The following is a 19,012-nucleotide window of genomic DNA, read 5'->3' as shown; positions in this document are numbered from 1 at the left end:
TTTATTTTATTTTATTTTATTTTTTATTTTATTTTTTTAGTTTATTTGAATTATGTCCTCATATAAACCACTCGTGTGGTAGCCTTAACGTATCAGTACGTCATATCTCACGACGAGACAAGTGAGATTTCCCAGGGGAAGTACGAGGTCATGTGGTATTTGAGTCGCTGATAATGTTACAGTATTGTACGAGTTACGAAAATTTTCAGTTAGAATATAGTTTACATAGGGAAGTTGAACTTTGAATGTCATCATATATTTGTGTTACATCATATATTTGTATTACAGTTAATTTTATATTTAGTTTTTTTTTTTCTTTTCTGTAGGTCATTGCGCCTAATATGAACCGGATTTTTGAAAATCCTTAGGAAACAGTTTTGGGACGTGTGTTTATTTATACGACATTATAATCAGATAAACTATTTCTATTAGAGAAGAAAATGTTGTATAGAAACAAGATACCTATGTCCATTAACTATCAAAATAAAAGTATTTTAAGAACTTTTTCATGGCTTTTGATAGGCACTAGGTCTCAAAATAAGATCCATATATAAACTGCAAGATCTTAGGGGTCAGAAAATGTCAGAAAAATTTGATCTTTAAAAAAACAATGCTTTTAAACTATTCCTAAGTTCGTGGTTATCGGATAATAAAAGAAATTGATACAAATTAAAGTATTGCTCCTTATAAAGGAAACGTATTTAAGTAATAAGTAATTTATGTTTACATTATAAGTGAAAAACAAACGGTAGTTCTATACAAATTGGTATTAATTCTAGCAATGAAAATCACAAAATGTTAATAATCAGTATTTTTTCAGCCTTAGCCCTTGGTACTTGGTAGGTACTATGCTCTCTTTTCGTCTGGATATTATTAAGTGTTTGAAAATAAAAAATTTTTTTTTTCATTTAAATTATAAGTTTGAATACCAGTTTTTTATTCGCATACAACCATTTATTTACATTTGTTTTTTTTTTTTTTAATTTAAATGTTCAAACTATGCAACGTGATGTCAATATAATTGCTTAGTCAAAATATGACGTTAAATAATAAGTACTCCGTTACATCAATGTAAAATAGTTCGAAATATTTTGACCGACTGTAAGTTGTTATTAAAAATCGTCCAACGATTAAACGAAAAAATCAGAACCCAGCCAAAAGTCAGCGTGGGCTCTCAGACACTTTGCCGTGGAATTGGCACAATTGCAACTTTTTAACGCAGAACAAATAGGTAAAACAGAGCTCTGAAATAAAATTGTCCGTAGAAAAGGTAGCAACAGCTTCCATTCATACTATAATAGCTGGAATAAATACAGAGCATTCAGGTAACTTTTATATTTAAGTCAGTTAAACTACATTATCATACAAAATTTACAAAGTTGTACGTACGTGTTAATTCACGTTCGTACGTAAATCGGAATATATGGTATATTTGTTAGTCATTTTTCTATAATTATAAAGAAAAGGGGAAAATAAAACGAGTGTGCTTTAGACCACACGACTGAAGTAAAACTTACGAAACGTAACTCTCTCTCTTTCTAGCTTCACTAATTCCACTCACCCGATCACACTTTTATAACATTCTAAACATGCATTTACCAGCTTACTCACTAAGTCAAGCATGCGCAAAGAAGTTTTAGGTACTATAAAAATAAAAATTAAACAAAGTAAATATCCAGTTTTGCATTTGTTAAAAACTTATCAAATGAAGTTGTACTAAATCTTACAAAATAATTAACTTTATCGGTGATACATATACGAGTATACTCCAAGGAGATTCACATATGAAACTTAGTGTGAATTTGTATTGTATTCCATCGATAGCTACTTCAATTATAAATATCACAGTTGACTTTAAATATACAATAGAGACAATTAAGGTTAACAAACTCTAAAATATAATATTGTGTTGCAACATAAAATATTTATATCATTAGCATTGTAAACACACATGTTTCTTATACAGCTTGAATGTGTTGCCAAAGTAATTAACGGTGAAATTCAAGTTGGCTCGCGTGCCCTTAATTACACTGGAATGTTTATTATGCAAATCGCAAAAACACACATACAACAATGACAATATTATTGTTGTCTTTTTGTGTTTCTTTTTCCAAGTATTACCAATAGATACTCCCTTATCTGTGTGGCTATGGCAGTAAAGAATCAAGCCTCCCTCTCCTTCCCGTGGGTGTCGTAAGAGGCGAACAAGGGATAACACAGTTCAACTATTAACCTGGAACTTTAAAAGCCTACTGATAGCAGGATGACCATCCAACCACCGGCTTTGAAATACACAGGTCGAAGACGGGCAGCAGCGTCTTTGATGCGAAAAATCCAGCCCTGCGGTCACCAACCCGCCTACCCAGCGTCGTGACTATGTACAAAACACAAGAATTCACTCCATTTTTGGTGCCAACTTGTAGAGGCCTATGTCCAGCAGTGGACTGCGATAGGCTGAAATGATGATGATGAGTGATGTGTAGCTAAAATAATTTAAAAAATATATTTCTAAAATAGCTATAGTCAAATTTTAATTTCCGGACTTTTAGCTAGTGGCGCTGTACAAGTGCTCGTACGAAATAACGCATAAACGTGTATAGCGCTGTTAGCTGAAAATATAGAAAACAAAAACTGAAATACACATCATCGTGTATTTTTTTCGTTTATTTTTATTTCGAAATAAACTTTCACGCGGTAATACTGTTTGATCTGAATTTTATTTTACAAACCGAATTGGATCTTATCTTTTTTACACTTATGATAAAAACGGTAAAACTAGAAAAGATCCGGTCGATTTATAGCTATTTCATCACCGTGTTTCCATTCTCTCCTTTGTGCTATCCAATCTTTATTACTTTCCGCCCATTTGGATTTGCAGTTTGAGGATAATAACGCTTTTAAACAATTTGGTGCTACGACGAATGGGCCGCTTGATAATAGCTATATTAACATAATATTTAAGAGAGACCATCGGAACTTTGGGTGACTATTGCACGCTTTGTTGGGATTATGCTAATTTTATGTTAGAACTTTGCTTAAAATATATCTGGTTTTCGTTTAAACTAATATATATTATGCTGTTTTAATGTTAATTTATTTTTTATGGACAAGGTTTCCAACTTGAAATTATATATTTTTCATTATGAGTAAACCTTTTTAGTAATAAATATGTAATAACTATGTAAATACATGTTCTTTTACATATTTTTCATAAACGATACTCTAAAACAATGCTATAGTGCTGTTATGAATTAACTAATAATGGAAACTTTGCTGTTTAATTGTTGTGTAACTAATAATAATATAAAAAATAATAATAATAGTCATAAAATAATTATGTTCTATTAAATTTTAATCCCAAATAAAGGTATAATAATAAATCTGACTCATAGTATTTTATTATTATTATTGAAAGCAGTAAAAAAGAAATTTATTTCCAAAAACAAAATATTATTTATTAATCCTTATCTTTATTTTTTTTAATGTTCCTAGCTTAAACTATCATTAGGATAAATTGAGATTTACAAAGATAAATACTGTCCATTATATTCTAGAAAAGCATACGTTACTAAATTTGAAAATCGTGTTAAATTTGGTCGCTACAAATTGCTTCTAACCGCAACACTCGAGTTCGTCGTATGGCATTTAACTTACATTACATTACATAAAATCTTATATATAAAATTCTCCTGTCACAATGTTAGTTACAATATTCCTCTGAAATGGCTGGAGCGATTTTTATGAAATTTTCTGTACATGTCGTATAGGTCTGAGAATTGGCTAACATCTATTTTTCATACCCCTAAGTTATAGGGGGGGGATTAAGGGGGCTAATAACATATATGAGAAAACAAAGTTTGCGGGGTCAGCTAGTATTTTTATAAAAGTTAAGCTTTTTTTCATTATAGAAAACAAATTTTGAAGTAAAACTTCTTTAGAATCGTTATAATTCTTACATCGATGAAACGAAAAATGCGTCACGATAAAGAAACAAACACAAAAATGTGAAGGAAACGCGTAAGCAAGGCGTTTTGTATTGTGCTTATGAGCTTTTTACGAGACCCTAATCATCGTCAAAGGAACGAATGCTACCTTCCTACGACTTTTCAGAAGTTACACTACTGCCGTGTGTGAATTGCACACATACACTTTTATAATTGGGAAATTAGTTCAAATGACTCCATACAAATTGTATCTTGTGGAATATCTATAGTTATAATCAAGTTTATTTGTCTTATTTTTACTCCAAGGCTGATAAATATTTTCAATACAATTTTTTTACATAATCAACCTCAACCTCTTTCTCCCTCTCTCTCGAAACTCTGAAATTCCTACGCAGAGAAACGGGCCAGTAGCTATCCGTGGAATCATCATCATCATCATTCCAGCCTATTGCAGTCCACTGCTGGACATAGGCCTCCACAAGTTGGCGCCAAAAATGCATGAACTCATGTGTGTTGCCTATAATCACCACGCTGGGCAGGCAGGTGACCGCAGGGCTGGCTTTGTCGCACCGAAGACAACCCGTGTCTTCGGCCTGTGTGTTTCAATGGCAGCGGCTAGATGGTTATCCCGCCATCGGTCGGCTTCTTAAGTAGTGGTAGTGGAACCTTGTTATCCCTTAGTCGCCTCTTACGACACCCACGGGAAGAGTAGAATGTCACCGGCTAAATTAATCAAGATATAAAGATTAAATCAAAACTTAGTAAGCGAATCAACTATCATCAACATGTAGTTACTTGTTTACTCGTTTGTGTCAAAGGACCCGCATGATCTATTTGTGAGATATGTAAATATGAGCATTCCGTCTCGATTAGACTGAAAAAAACTATGTTCCACTCTTTTTTTTTTGCTTTTTTTCCTAATTTGTAAGCAAACATAGAATGTCCGTTTAAATTTATTATATTATCATAACGCACATTTTTTTTTTATTATGTTATGGGCTTACTCTTGACCTCAGTCTAGCTCTAGAGCACAGACGAGGTCGAAGATGGAGCGAGTTCGCCCAGAAGAAGCCTGTTCACTCGCGCTTTAAACATGTTCGGGTTGTATGAACTCGGAAATACAGACGCCGGCAGGGAATTCCATTCCTTGGCTGTGCGCATTAAAAAAGATGATTCGAAGCGCTTTGTACGTATGAAAGGTATATCAATCAAGTAGGGATGAAAGCCTGCGGTACGTCTGAAAGTCCGATGGAAGAAAGGAGATGGGGGTATGAGCTCGTGCAGCTCCAAGGTACACTCCCCAAAGTACAACCTGTAAAAGACCGTTAGACTGGCAACCTTTCTTCGGTGAGCCAGAGTGTGAAGAGATTTCACCAAACTGGCATTACCGATTAGCCGCTTGGCTCTGCGTTCCACTGAGTCCAGTGTGGCGAGTTGATATTTAGCTAAGCCATCCCACAAGTGACTGCAATATTCCATGCACGATCGGACTTGAGCTTTGTACAGCGTAAGAAGCTGTTCAGGCGTGAAATATCGCTTAACCTTATTTAAGATGCCAAGCTTTCTGGCCGCAGTTTGCGCTTTGGACTCAATGTAATTGCCAAAGTTGAGGTTAGAATTTAACTCTATGCCAAGGAGGTCGAGGGTATCGGACACAGGGATAGGTGTACCACGGAAAGTAGGAGAATCAATCTGATTAATGTTTAAACTCGTTACAGGTGGTTACCACGAGATGGGTTTGTGTTTGTGTTGAGTTGCCTTGTTTTATTTTTATACAACTAGGTCAGGAAAGAAATCTATGGCTCTCCTGATGGAAGTATTCCATGTGCATTGCCGACACTACCCTCGATTAAGGGTCGTTTATTTAAATAACACTTTTTAGATAGTGAAAATTGTTAGTAATAAACTAGCCCGATGGCGTAGTTTGTAGTAACCCTGCTTTCTTCTCCGCGGGTTGCGGATTCGATTCCCGCCTGAATCTTGAATTGAATATATGTACTATTTCTATGTATATTTATATAAACAGGACTATGGCTATATCAATCGACTGTTATCTATAACACATTTGTTTACCGTAGGAACAGACGGTCGTGTGTGTATGTTATATGATATTTATTTATTTATTAGTAATAAATAATATACAGGTGTAGGGACCTCACTTTAAAGCATACTCAGTACAGGTCTTGTTTGACCACAGCTCTGATTTTAACATCTTGGGTAATTTAGTTTTTTGGTGTTTACTCATTAAGAATGGACTTTATAAGGTCCCGGTACGAAAAAAATATGAGGAGTATAATATATTCAACGAATGACCTCGTTACGTTTCTCATAACGCCATAGGTTAAACCCAATAGGGTTCCCATACACGACGTTTTCTAATAACGCCATCTAGCGATAGAATTAGAAACGGCGTTATCAGAAAACGTCATTTGTAATCATTGGCGTAATTTGATTCGTTTATTTACCATTTGATTTGGTATTAATCTTTTTCTCAGACTAGTAAGTCTTTTTTGTGCCTATTTATAAAGTCGACCTGAAGCAGTAAACCCCAGTCGTGCGTTTGAGTTAACACACACACACATTTTTTTTTACTACCACTGAGGATATCAACCACATATCAGGTATACAAGTATAAAGCTGGTCATATTTACCCTGTATAGGATCAACTAAGTAGAAACAAAAAAGTTTGACGCAAATGTTCTAAGAACTTTAAAAAATTCAATATATACGAAAGGAATTTTGTATGTGTTAAGCTTTGAATAATAACATTAATTTCTTTGAGAAAAGCGTTACGTTTTACCATGTACCATGTACGTGTTAACATAAGGAATCGATGGGTGACAATATTATTATATAGGCTATCATACCGTACAAAAATACATAAAGACTGATATAGACGCTCTTCCTTTTTAACCTACTAAAAAATACTTCTAAAAAGTAGAAGTTTCAATTCAACTGTATTTTATTTATGTGTGTCACCTCAGAACTTTTTAATTGGTGTATCAAATCCAATAAAAAAAAACGATTGTGATGTGTTAGCATTTAAATTTGTAATTCTGACAATTACTAAAATATTGGATTTTGTGTCGATATTACTATTATTGTTTACTCACTTAATACCGGAACAGTACAAAGATGGTGACGCCATCTTCCGAATGGTTAATTATGGTACCTATTAATTTACGATTAGTCAGTCACTATCTTTGTTATCTGTTTTGCAGGGTAGTTGCACAATAAATACTGTTATGATTTAAATGTGACCTTGTAATAATTTTATAAGATTATATCATTATTATTTTGATTATTATTTGTTGAAGTACCGGAAAGATGGAGACACCATCTTCCGAATAATTAATACTAATTTTCTGATTGGTTAGTCGCCATCTTCGTCATGTATTGGCGGTATTGTTGTCCTATAAATATGATAATTTATAAGTGAAGAAGCAGTTAAATTTTGAAGAAGAAGTTTAATTATTGTGCGGCTAGCGTTGCTGCTCGAAAAGTGGCGTATAATTGATTAGTGTCATATCGTATTCAATGTAGTTAAAAGTGTGTATTATGAATCAATAACTATAGATTTCAAGTGAGAAATAAATGTTTCGTTGAGTATTCTCAGTCATGTTCTACAGATGCTACGAGTACGTTTTGAGTTATCTATGCGTATTTACTTGACTTTTTTTTTCGTCTGCATACGATGTATTACTTGTCAGTGTAATTGAAGTCGGTTTTATTTCGTTAGCGAGCAAATATTTTTTTTGTAGTCAACTAAAAACAAAGCTTATTGTAAGAAATGGACATTTGAATTTCTCCAATATCGGACAACAAATCGTAAAAAAACCATTAGAAGTGAAACTACATCTTGAAATACACTCAGGATACGAACAGAGCTCGACGTTCGGAAATTAATAGCGTTTCCTGTAGCATCGTGTACCAATAACAAGAGTATACGTCGAAAATGTTATCCCTATTCTACAAATAGTCAGTTGGATTGAATGCTGGACGTTTGGTTGTTAACTAAGATCTCTTGTTAGGCGGGAGTTGGCTGTTAGGGTTGCGTTTGTTCCAATTTGGTTCCATTTTAGTTCGATTTGTTGCATTATTGGTTAAATGTATCTATACTCTCTTTTTTTTTGGTTTAAATGGGATTTCACTTCCATTTTTATTTCAATTTCCCCTAATTTATTTGAATTTTTATTCTATTATTTGTAATTTAATAATAGTCTACTTAATTTTTTTATGTTAACTTTATAACACAAACTGCCGATACTTTTGTTTCCAATATTTTATTCTAAATTCAAATAAGTAATAATCTAAAAATTGGAGTAAACAATGTTATAATGAAGAAGTTTATTTTCATGATGATCAATAAATCATCGAATAGGCTCAAAAAATAATTGGAAACGCAAAACCGAAACTAAAAGACCTCGAAACAGAACTTTAATACGTTCCTTCCAACATTTTTCGTGCACTTGAAAAGACGTCGAATAATTAATTACCTGGTCAAGCGATGCATTTTGAAACGGTTGCAAAAGAAACAACAATATTCCATTACGTAGATGCACTAGTGCATAAATTAGAACGATCCCAGTAACGGATACTCTAGCTTTTGACTATATTTTCTCATTCTACCCGGACCGGGTAACGGGAATAGATAATCGGACAGCAAGAACCGGATATCCGTTACCACTAGCTTTACTTACCGACTATTTGTTTCTCAGTTACATTTTATGGTTCCTTGGATTTGCATAAACAACTGGAAGTGCATTTTCTTGATTTTTCTATAGTTTCCTTTGACTGGAAACAGTGTCAACCAAACTAAAAATATACTAAAATAAATTTTTGTTAGTTGATATGTAGATAAAATAGTTTGTAAGAAACATGTAGTGGAATTTGGATATGATACGAATGAATTAGCCATAAACTATGTAAAGCTACTAAATCTAGAAATATTAGATCACTAGTAGTGGGTCTATAAATATATAACGTGTCTGAAATGCTAGCTACGTTCCAAGATTTGACGCGTCACGATCGTATGGATTTTTTTCTGTGACTATCCATATTTTAACGGCTATTCTTTAGATTAAGAGCCGTCATTTTGAAGTTAGATAAGTTAGGGTTATTTTTTTATAACGAAATTATGTCGATAAACGGTCTAATTTTGAAATTAAATAGGTTAGGGTTATTTTTATTTTATTTTATTTTTGTAACGAAATTATGTCGATAAACGGTCTAATTTTGAAGTTAGATAATTCGAGGGCTCTTAATCTAAAGACTTACCATTTTATAATAACTATTAACATACGAAATATACTTAAAAAGAACTTAGTAATTTTAGCGAGACAGAGTTATACAATAATTCACCTGTCCTTTGACAAATACAAACGTTAATGCTTAGAGTATTTGTCTGTTATAATATATCAGTAAATTGAGAAGACTATTTCTTCTTTTCAGCGCCACTGACGCAAGTAGTAGCAGTGGCGGGTGAGCCAGCCTACCTGCCGTGTGATGTCGCCACGCAAGACGAAGACGATGCAGTTCTACTAGTTCTCTGGTACAGAGAAGATTTAGGCACGCCTATTTACAGGTATTTTACTCATATTTAATTGTATAGTTCATTTCACTACTGTAACAAACTGTTGATTTCCTATTGTCCTGTCATAGATCTGCAGACAAAACTTTATTCTTAGATATGTAGTTTGATTATTTGATAGAGGTAGGGCACAGTAGGATATATTCTGGGGAAGTACCTCAGCCTTACAGAAGATCCCAGCCAAATAATACTATTCGTACGTAGTGTTGTGTTTCTGTGCTCGGTAAGATGGTCAGAGCTCTTGAGAGAGTTAGAGTAAGGATCGGCAATGCGCTTGCTATGCTTCTGGTGTTACAGGCGTCGTCTGTAAGCTACGGTAACCGCTCCCCATCACTTAGTATGTACTGTGTATGCTGGAATTTCCTATTATGTTTTTGTTTATTGATGATAAAAAAATAGTGTAAACATTATTACTTACACATTTTCGATTCATTAGACAACATAACTGTTATTGCTATGCAGCCTTTAAAAGTATTAAAAAAGGTTAATTTCATCCTAAGAGTAGAAATCAAAATTCTTAAAATGTTTATAGTAAGTCCGATTTTCACATTCATTTTTGTCTTTTTTGTAATGGAATAATTCAAAAAGTACTGGACCGATTTTAAAAATTCATTCGCTTGTAGAATGTTACGTTTATCAGTAAGTGCATAAGTTATATAATGGTACAAAATGAAATATCTACGACCGTCTTATCTACAAGTGCGAAACCGCGCAAGGAAAATCAGTAAATGAATAATAATTGTATAATATTTAAAAAATATACGTATATTGACAAAATTGAGAAATAAAATATGTATGTCTTCATAAATAAAACCACCGACTGCTCTATGTAAAGATTTAATCTTGGTTAAAAAATCAAATTCAAACTAGGACCAAAGTCTACTGTAATCTCACAAAATGTAATGCTAATATTTGTACTACGAACAAAAACAGGGTACGTTTTACTTTGGCTTAAGTGTGAGTTAACTAATAGTTTTGCGTTTGTATTTTTGAATAAATATTTGAACAGGGCTGATAGCGGCAATTAAATGAAATGGCGGATGTTGATACATTTAATGTGAACGCTGCTAACGTTTTTGTTGAATATATTTGCAGAAGCACGTGTTTACTCGAAAGTTAGTATTAATATGTTAGAAAAAAGTGACAAAGTGTGTACATAAGTGTTCAGAGCTGGTATATAAATTAAAATTAATCGCTGAAGTATATGTGCACGCATAAAGTCTAAGTGACTACACAGAATTGGATAATTCTTTTTTTTTTGTGTTCTTTATTATCAAGACAATGTTTGTGTAAAAGAAAATTGAATCTAAAATAAATATGTTTACTTTGTATATTTTTATTTTTGTGTTACCCACACAGTAAGTCTGACCCTAATGTGTGAGTAAATCACGCTTCAGCCTGTAATATCCCACTACTGGGCATAGATCTCTTTCCCCATGTAGAAGAAGGATCAGAGCTTAATCCACCACGCTGCTCCGATGCGGGTTTGCGGATATATTCCCTACTATGAGTAACGATCGTTATCAGGTGTTTATGATAACAACCGGGACCGACGGCTTAACGTGCTCTCCTAGGCACGGTGGGGAGACCCACAAGGACTGCACAAACACCCAGACCATGGCAAACACCTGTATTTTTTTTTTTTTTTTTTTTTTTTTTTAAATATATAGACTAGCGCTTGACTGCGATCTCACCTGAAGTCAGGTGAAGATGCAGCCTAAGGTGGTGCGCGCTTGCCTAAAAGATGCCTATTCACTCTTGATTTAAAGATACCTAAGTTATAGTTCGTTGGAAAAACGGAAGCCGGAAGGGCATTCCAAATTTTAGCGGTGCGAATTAGGAACGAGGAAGCAAATCGTTTAGTGCGAGATCGTGGGATTTCAACCACATAGCGGTGCAGATTCATGCGATGCCTTGCGGTTCGGTGGTAGAAAGGTGATGGTGGAACCAAATTGTATAGTTCTAGAGCACACTCTCCGAAATATAACCTGTAAAATACCGACAAACAGGCAACCTTGCGCCGATGTTCGAGACTTTGAAGTCTAGAGCGAACCAGCGATTTGTCACCGATGAGTCTTCTGGCGCGTCGATCCACAGAATCCAAAGCAGCGAGCTGGTACTTGGCAGAGCCATCCCATAAGTGGCTGCAGTACTCCATACACGATCGAACTTGTGCTTGGTAGAGAGTAAGAAGCTGTTCCGGTGTGAAGTACTGCCTGACTTTATTGAGGATACCAAGTTTCTTACCAGCAATTTTTGCCTTGGATTCTATGCATTGTCCGAAGTTCATATTGGACGAAATATTTATGCCTAGAAGATCAATACTATCGGTGATCGGAACAGATACACCCCGGAAAGTTGGGGCTAATGGGAATGGACTCCGTTTAGCAGTGAAAAGACACGCTTGTGTTTTGGAAGCATTAAATTTGACTAGGTTGGCGTCACCCCAATCGGATACCTCTTTCAAAGCCAAATTCATGCGTTCAACCAGGGCCTCTCTATGCTCATGAGTTTCAGCCCCACCAGCTCGGGGACCGGACACGTATCTCTCCGTAACAGTGCTGTCATCCGCGTATCCAAAGATACCGGGCCTGAGGAGGTCATTTATGTGAATCAAGAAGAGGGTTGCAGAGAGAACTGATCCCTGAGGGACACCGGCATTAACCGCCATCAACTCAGACGAGGAGCCATCTAAGACCACCCGAAATGATCGTCCACTCAGGAAATCTGATATCCAGTCACACAAGCCCGGGGGTATTCCGTAAGCTGAAAGCTTGCTAAATAGGCTCTCATGCCAGACCCGGTCAAATGCCTTCGATACATCAAGTGAGACAGCTAGCGCTTCTCCGTGCTTGTCCAAGGCTTCGCCCCAGATGTGCGAGGCGTACACTAAAAGATCCCCCGTGGACCTGTTACGGCGGAAACCGTATTGCTGGTCCGACAGGAGGTCATTCAACTCGAGGTATGCTAGGAGCTTTTGATTCAGTATACGCTCCAAACTTTTACTCAGTATGGAGGTGATCGCGATAGGTCTATAGTTAGCCGGGTCGGCACGACTACCTTTTTTAGGTACAGGTTGTACGTTGGCAATCTTCCATGCTTTAGGGACTTGAGCAGATTTTAGAGAGAGGCGGTACAAGCGCGTGAGAATAGGAGACAACTCAGGAGCACAGTGTTTAAGTACTCTTGCTGGTATCTCGTCAGGACCACTAGCCTTATTCACGTCCAAGTTACGGAGTACTCTCAAAACCTCAGTTTGGCGAATGCGTAGTTCTGACATAACAGAGTCGCAAGGTGGATGTCTGGGCGGTGAGGCACTACCTGCATCAAGGAGCGAGGCAGCAAACATCATCACGAGCAAACATACAGACTCCAGCGTGAGATTTAAAATTATGTTCGAGCGAATACCCAGGGTACTGCAGGTACGTTACATCTGCTGGGCTACCAATTTGCGTCTCCGTAAGAAAAAGTAAATGCGGCCTCTCAGTCTCCAGGTGGTGGTGGACTGCAACGAGATTTGAGTGCAATCCTCGTATGTTGGTGAGGTGCACTTTGAGAGAGAGGAGGTGCAGCCGCTGTTTAACCTTACTTTTTTTCTTGTTCTTCATTGTGGTCAAGGGGTGAATAGGAGGGGAAATGGTAGTTGTACGAGGCGCTGCGTCTATAGACTCCACGATTTTTGCAGAAACCACACTAAAGAAGACTCGACTGGAGACTGCGGGGACGCCCGAACCCCCCAGGAAATCGCCATCGGGTCCTCTCACCGGTCGCCAACCGGCACGATGGAAGCCATCCCTGGATTTTTCGCTAGGTGGCGGGGCAGCCTTTCATAGGTGGCGAACCTACTAGTTGGGCCCCCTACTGCCTGCGGTCGGCCAGCGGTGCACCGTGCTTCGGATCCCGCTACCCTCCAGGTCGAGACGTCCGGCGCAGTGACTACGCAGATCAGGATCCTGTCACTAGACGCAGCGCAACTGTACATACCCATACCCCTATGATTGGCTATTACGAGCATCGTTCCGGAACGCGAGGCGCCTCACGGCACGACAAGTCGTGTCGCAAGACGCGTCACTTGGCGGCGCGTCTTTGCTCCTGTACCTGTATGACCAATACAAATGTTTGTCATGTGTGGGGATCGAACCCGCAACCGCCAGCGCAACAGGTACAATCCATGGCTGTGACCGTTGCGCCAACGCGGCGTCAGTAAGGCGGCGGTGTGAGTAACACTAAAATAAAATCGTACAAATTAAAAAAAGCATTGTGTCGTCTCCTGTCAAAGATTTTCATTGTAATATTAAACTTTAAATAGTTACTAACGGGTTTCTGTAAAGAACTCACTATAGACGGCGCCACGGTTGCTTAGACCGAATATAAAATTTTCATATCAAAATTTCGATCTAGCGGGTACATCGCTCCATAGCTTAATTGGTTTGAGCAACCGAAACGGTCTGTCAGAGATGCAGGTTCGATCCCCGCTGGAACGGTCGATTTTTGATATGATATTAAAAAATGTTTAAATATGTTTACGAAAAAAAGACGACATGAATTTCGCCTGGACATTTTTTTTAAATTATTAATTAGAGTATTTAACGGATGACGATACCAGTTATAACATTGCAACATTAAAATAAAAATTATACACAATCGAATGAAGAATATTCTTTCGTTCGTAGTTGGATAAAAATTAAATGAATTTACAAACCTTCAATCACTCTAAACAAGGCGAGCTAAGGACATACGTATGTTATTTCATACCAGCTTTTTGTGACAGGTAACACTGTGACATTTTCTCATTATTTAATTTGTCACGACTTCTTTCAGTATCATGTTACTCGTAAACATAACACACACTTTGACGAAATACTTTATTCGTACGTATTTCTTATTCTTATATAATTATGTTATATACAAAGATAAACGTTAGATACAAAAACATTTCTAGTTGAGATTAATCCAATGATTCTTCTCAATAGAAGGTTCTAGATTTGACTGTATTTATTTGTGTGTTTTACGCGCCATTTTCACAAAATACGGTTTAACTAAAGCGATTATATTTTATGAAATAGGTATATTGTAATATCACATTGTGATTTTTTTTTACCATTATTGTTAAAAACGAAAGAACGTTTTATCACTTTTTTTGTTGAAAAACATGAATTGATACTTCAAAATAAATGAAAAATATTTGATAGAAATATATACCTAGCTGTTAAAATAATGGAATATATAATAATACAGTACTTAGTGTTACCATTTAAAATACTATGCACAAGAAAATATAAAGTTCCGTCTCGTTTCCAACAATTTATTATAGTCCAATGAATACTCCAATGAATTTCCTGTACCTAAGAAATCCAGTCCATCTGACTTCTCCGATTTCCGCCCAATATCTATCCTACCTTTCTTGTCCAAGGTTCTAGAGCGTCTTGTTCACCAACAGCTGACATCATTTCTTTCCTTAAACAATCTTCTAAATCCATTTCAATCCGGCTACGGTTCTGACTTTACTTGATTTTAGTAATGCCTTTAATACTGTGGACTTCGATATACTGTTGTCTATGTTAAGTTCCTTTAACATATCTCCACCAGTAATTGACTGGTTTCAAAGTTACTTGTATGGGCGTCGGCGTTCTTTTTTCTTTATTTATAAATTCAATAACTACCAACTTATCTTCTCTCTATCACCTGAATGCAGACGATCTTCAAATATACACTCACTCTAAGCTGGCTGATCTACCCACGAGTATTCACCAACTAAATAATGACTAAATAAGTTAATCCTGCTAAGTCTCAAGTGATTATCGTGGGTAGTCCAAAACTAGTCAGTAGCATTGATTGGTTACTTTTACCTCCTGTACTCTTCAACAAAGTTGTTTTGAATGTCGGCGATAAAGTGAAAAATCTGGGAATAACTTTCGATCGTCATCTCTCTTGGTCACCTCAATTAACTGAGCTAAGCCGGAAATTGTTTGCAGCCGTCGGTTCACTCCGTCGACTCCAGTACTTTCTTCTCTTGCCTAACAAAATTGCGCTGGCACAATCACTACTTTTACCAATCCTTGACTATGCAGATACGTGTTTTCTGGATCTCAAAGAGGAGCAACTAAATAAGCTTGAGCGCCTTCAAAATCTCTGTATAAGGTTCATATTTGGTCTTCGCAAATATGACCACGTCTCCGATTTTCGCAGTAAACTCAAGTGGCTCCCAATTCACCTTCGCAGGAATACCCATGTACTTACTCTACTCTACTGTGTTCTTTTTAATCCTAATGCCCCTCATTACCTTAAAGAACGGTTCACGTTTCTTTGCGATTCCCATGAACGCTCCCTTAGATCCGAATCCAATTTTCTTCTGAAAATTCCTCCCCATTCTATCTCCTTCTACTCCAATTCATTTACTGTTAATGCCGTCCGTCTGTGGAACTCTCTTCCGCTTTTAATAAAACAAGCTCCATCACAAGCTTGCTTCAAGCAACGCCTTAAAAAGCATTATATGTCGCTAATTAAGTCATAAATGTCGCGATTTGTAGTTTACTTTATGTGTACATATATGTATATATTTATGTGTGTGTGTGTATGTATGTATATATTTTTATATGTGTAAGTATATATGTGTGTATGTATGTATAAATAGTCCTTTTTACGCTCGTCTATGACAGAAATCTGAATTTTAGGTGAATTAAATATGTATATAGTCTTAGCTTTTTTAAACTTATTAATCTTTAGATAGACCTCTCTTACCCATAAAATGTTTTTTTCCGAATTGCCTATCTACTCCTAGAGGCTCATATTTTTATGTGTAGGATAAATATAAAAACAAATACATAGGAGTCTGTACATAGGAGTTTCTCTACCAGTTCAACATTCCCTTATTCATTGTTTGATTCAGAAGTTGAAATATGAAACAAGCAACCAAGGTCGAAATAGGATTAAAGGTAAAAAGTCAAGACTTGTATGTTTTATTCATACGACATTACTAAGCCGATTACAGAAACATGTCGCTAAAAATAACATTGGCTTATCACATGATTCAAGAGACAAACCAGCTTTTGTCGATCTGAAGTTATTCTTGATGTATTTTCCAAAATTGGCGCATGCTCTTATAGTTTTGCTAAGAGCTCCATATTATCATATAAAACGCATATTAATTATGTTGTAATAAATATCGTTTTTATATCTATCGTGGCAAATAGCGGTTACTGTAGCCTTTGGACGCCTACAACACCAGAAATATCTGTGTGCCTAAAAGGTGGTGTATGTGAGGAAAATCAAAAAAGTTATTCGTGAATTTGAAGTGAGTCAGACTTCAGTGACATTAGGAGACATCTAAATACACATGTTTAACATATATACACTTTTGGAACGAAGTTCCTTACGGCAGGGTTGGTATTTGGCTGGGCGATCGAACTGAAAAAAAATTGATACTAAAACCGTAAGAAAAATATATGACGGAAGTGACGTGATATCAGTCACACGACTGTATAATATGACGTTTGTAAAACTAAAATATTACTAGTAAACCTTTTTTTAAATTATTTATGTAATTTTATACTGTCGAAAAAAATTAATAAAGACATGTTTTTTTATTTCACTTAATAGTTTGAATTATTATTATTTTTTGTTCCTAATTTTTTACTAATCAACAAAATAAAAAAAAAATCAACAACTAGAAAATATATATAAAATTCAACATTTTGTTTATTTAAATTGTGTTGCTTCTATACTATCCGAAGGAACTTCGTTCCGACCTGGTGTCCCAAGACACCACATAATTTTTGTGACAGTGACGATGAGATGATAAGCCTGGACTTAGTGACCTTTGCAGTGAAAAGGAGGAAATATAAGATTTAAAAAAGCTATATTTTGTGCCATAATTTGTGATGCACCAAGTATCTTACACTAATGTGTAGTATTTGTTAAAAGAAACACAATTCTCAAGACCTTATGAAAAAAATAATCTGCCGAAACTTGCAAACAAAGATTTTTTGGGGTATAATGCTGCATTTTATGTTAATTATACTTAATTCATCATATTTAATAACCACGCGATTATCTTTTATTTATTAGACTGTTTTTTATATAAAATTAAATATAAACGCTTCACACTTTTAACTGAGGTAGGGCACAGCAGGAATTTCCTGCTCAAAATATGGAGCAGCCCGACTGGGGTAGTACCTCGACCTTACAGAAGATCACAGCAAAATAATACTGCTTTCAAGCAGTATTGTGTTCCTGTTGGTGAGTAAGGTGACCAGAGCTCCTGGGGAGGGATTGGGGATTGGGTCGGCAACGCGCTTGCGATGCTTCTGGTGTTGCAGGCGTCTATAAGCTACGGTAATCGCTTACCATCAGGTGAGCCGTACGCTTGTTTGTCGACCTAGCCCACTAGGATTCACCCTGTATCGGGGTCCGGAAACACACACAATACACAAGCACAAACACTCAGACCACGACAAATATCTATATGGCCAATACAAATGTCTGTCGTGAGCGGGAATCGAACCCGCGACCGCCAGCACAACATCCAGTGCTGTGACCGCTGCGCCAACGGGTCGTCAAATTGAAGTTCGTAGTCAAGTTGAAATTCAAAGCTAGAGACCAAAAATGAATCTCTAGTTTTACTCTCATACTGTTTATCCCAAAATTACGCGAGTGAGATTGCGAGGTGCATCTAGTACATGTATATGCTTATGACACATTATGTTTGAAGTGACATATTTAATTTTTTCATTTCCAAAATCATAAGCTAGTCGTTAAAATGACAAAAACACAATGATATTATCGCTTCAGTAAATTAGAGTTAAGATACGGTTATCATTTAATGAAAAAAAGCTCTGACTTTGATATTTCGAGTTGTCTGCACAAATATAATTTAAGAGAGAAAATCTAATTGGTAAGTGATAATGAAAATTTAGGTTAAGTTGTGGAAAATTTGTATGATTACTTTTAATCTCGAAGTTAGAAAGTTTGTGAATTTCAAAATTACGATTTTTCTTTTATTGCTTTTGTTTAGGTGTTACTTAATTTGTAAAAAGAAAAGAAAAATCTTCGTAAATTGTAAGCAAATTGTAGTAATAAATAGCTTAACTCAGGCTTGAGTTTTTTTTTTATTTTTTTCAAAGATTATGTTTAGTAAGCTTAAACGATTTTTAACGTTGAATACGATAAAATCGTTAAAATTGCTATGCCAATAAACCTTCGGACAACTATGTTTTAATTTGTTTTTTGTTATAATCCTACTAACAATAATTATCATAGTTTGTATGTAAATATTGGTACTAACACAAATACACTATGGATGTACAATCAAAATGTATTGTTATTAAAAATTTAACTATTTTTATTTATTTATTTTTATTTAATAGTTACAAGTTTGAGTCATCGTACTTGTCAATAAATAACGTACGTTGACATCTCATGGAATTTGTCAATAAATAATCATTTTGTCTTTCAGCAGACGAAGCAGCTTAATTAAAAC

At 35.7% G+C, this 19,012-nt stretch overlaps 1 protein-coding gene across 1 annotated transcript in view; it reads left to right on the top strand.

Annotated features, from left to right (window-relative positions):
* Positions 1 to 19,012, top strand: part of LOC123662135 — a 73,254-nt gene that overhangs the window by 19,605 nt on the left and 34,637 nt on the right. The window contains exon 6 of the mRNA XM_045597020.1: positions 9,396 to 9,528. Coding sequence (XP_045452976.1) covers positions 9,396 to 9,528 — 133 coding nt within the window. The remainder of the gene's footprint in view (positions 1 to 9,395; positions 9,529 to 19,012) is intronic.

This window comes from Melitaea cinxia, chromosome 18 (assembly GCF_905220565.1).
Source record: "Melitaea cinxia chromosome 18, ilMelCinx1.1, whole genome shotgun sequence".
NCBI lineage: Eukaryota > Metazoa > Arthropoda > Insecta > Lepidoptera > Nymphalidae > Melitaea > Melitaea cinxia.
Note: the sequence above shows the minus strand (reverse complement) of the source record. Positions and strands in the feature narration are given on the sequence as shown.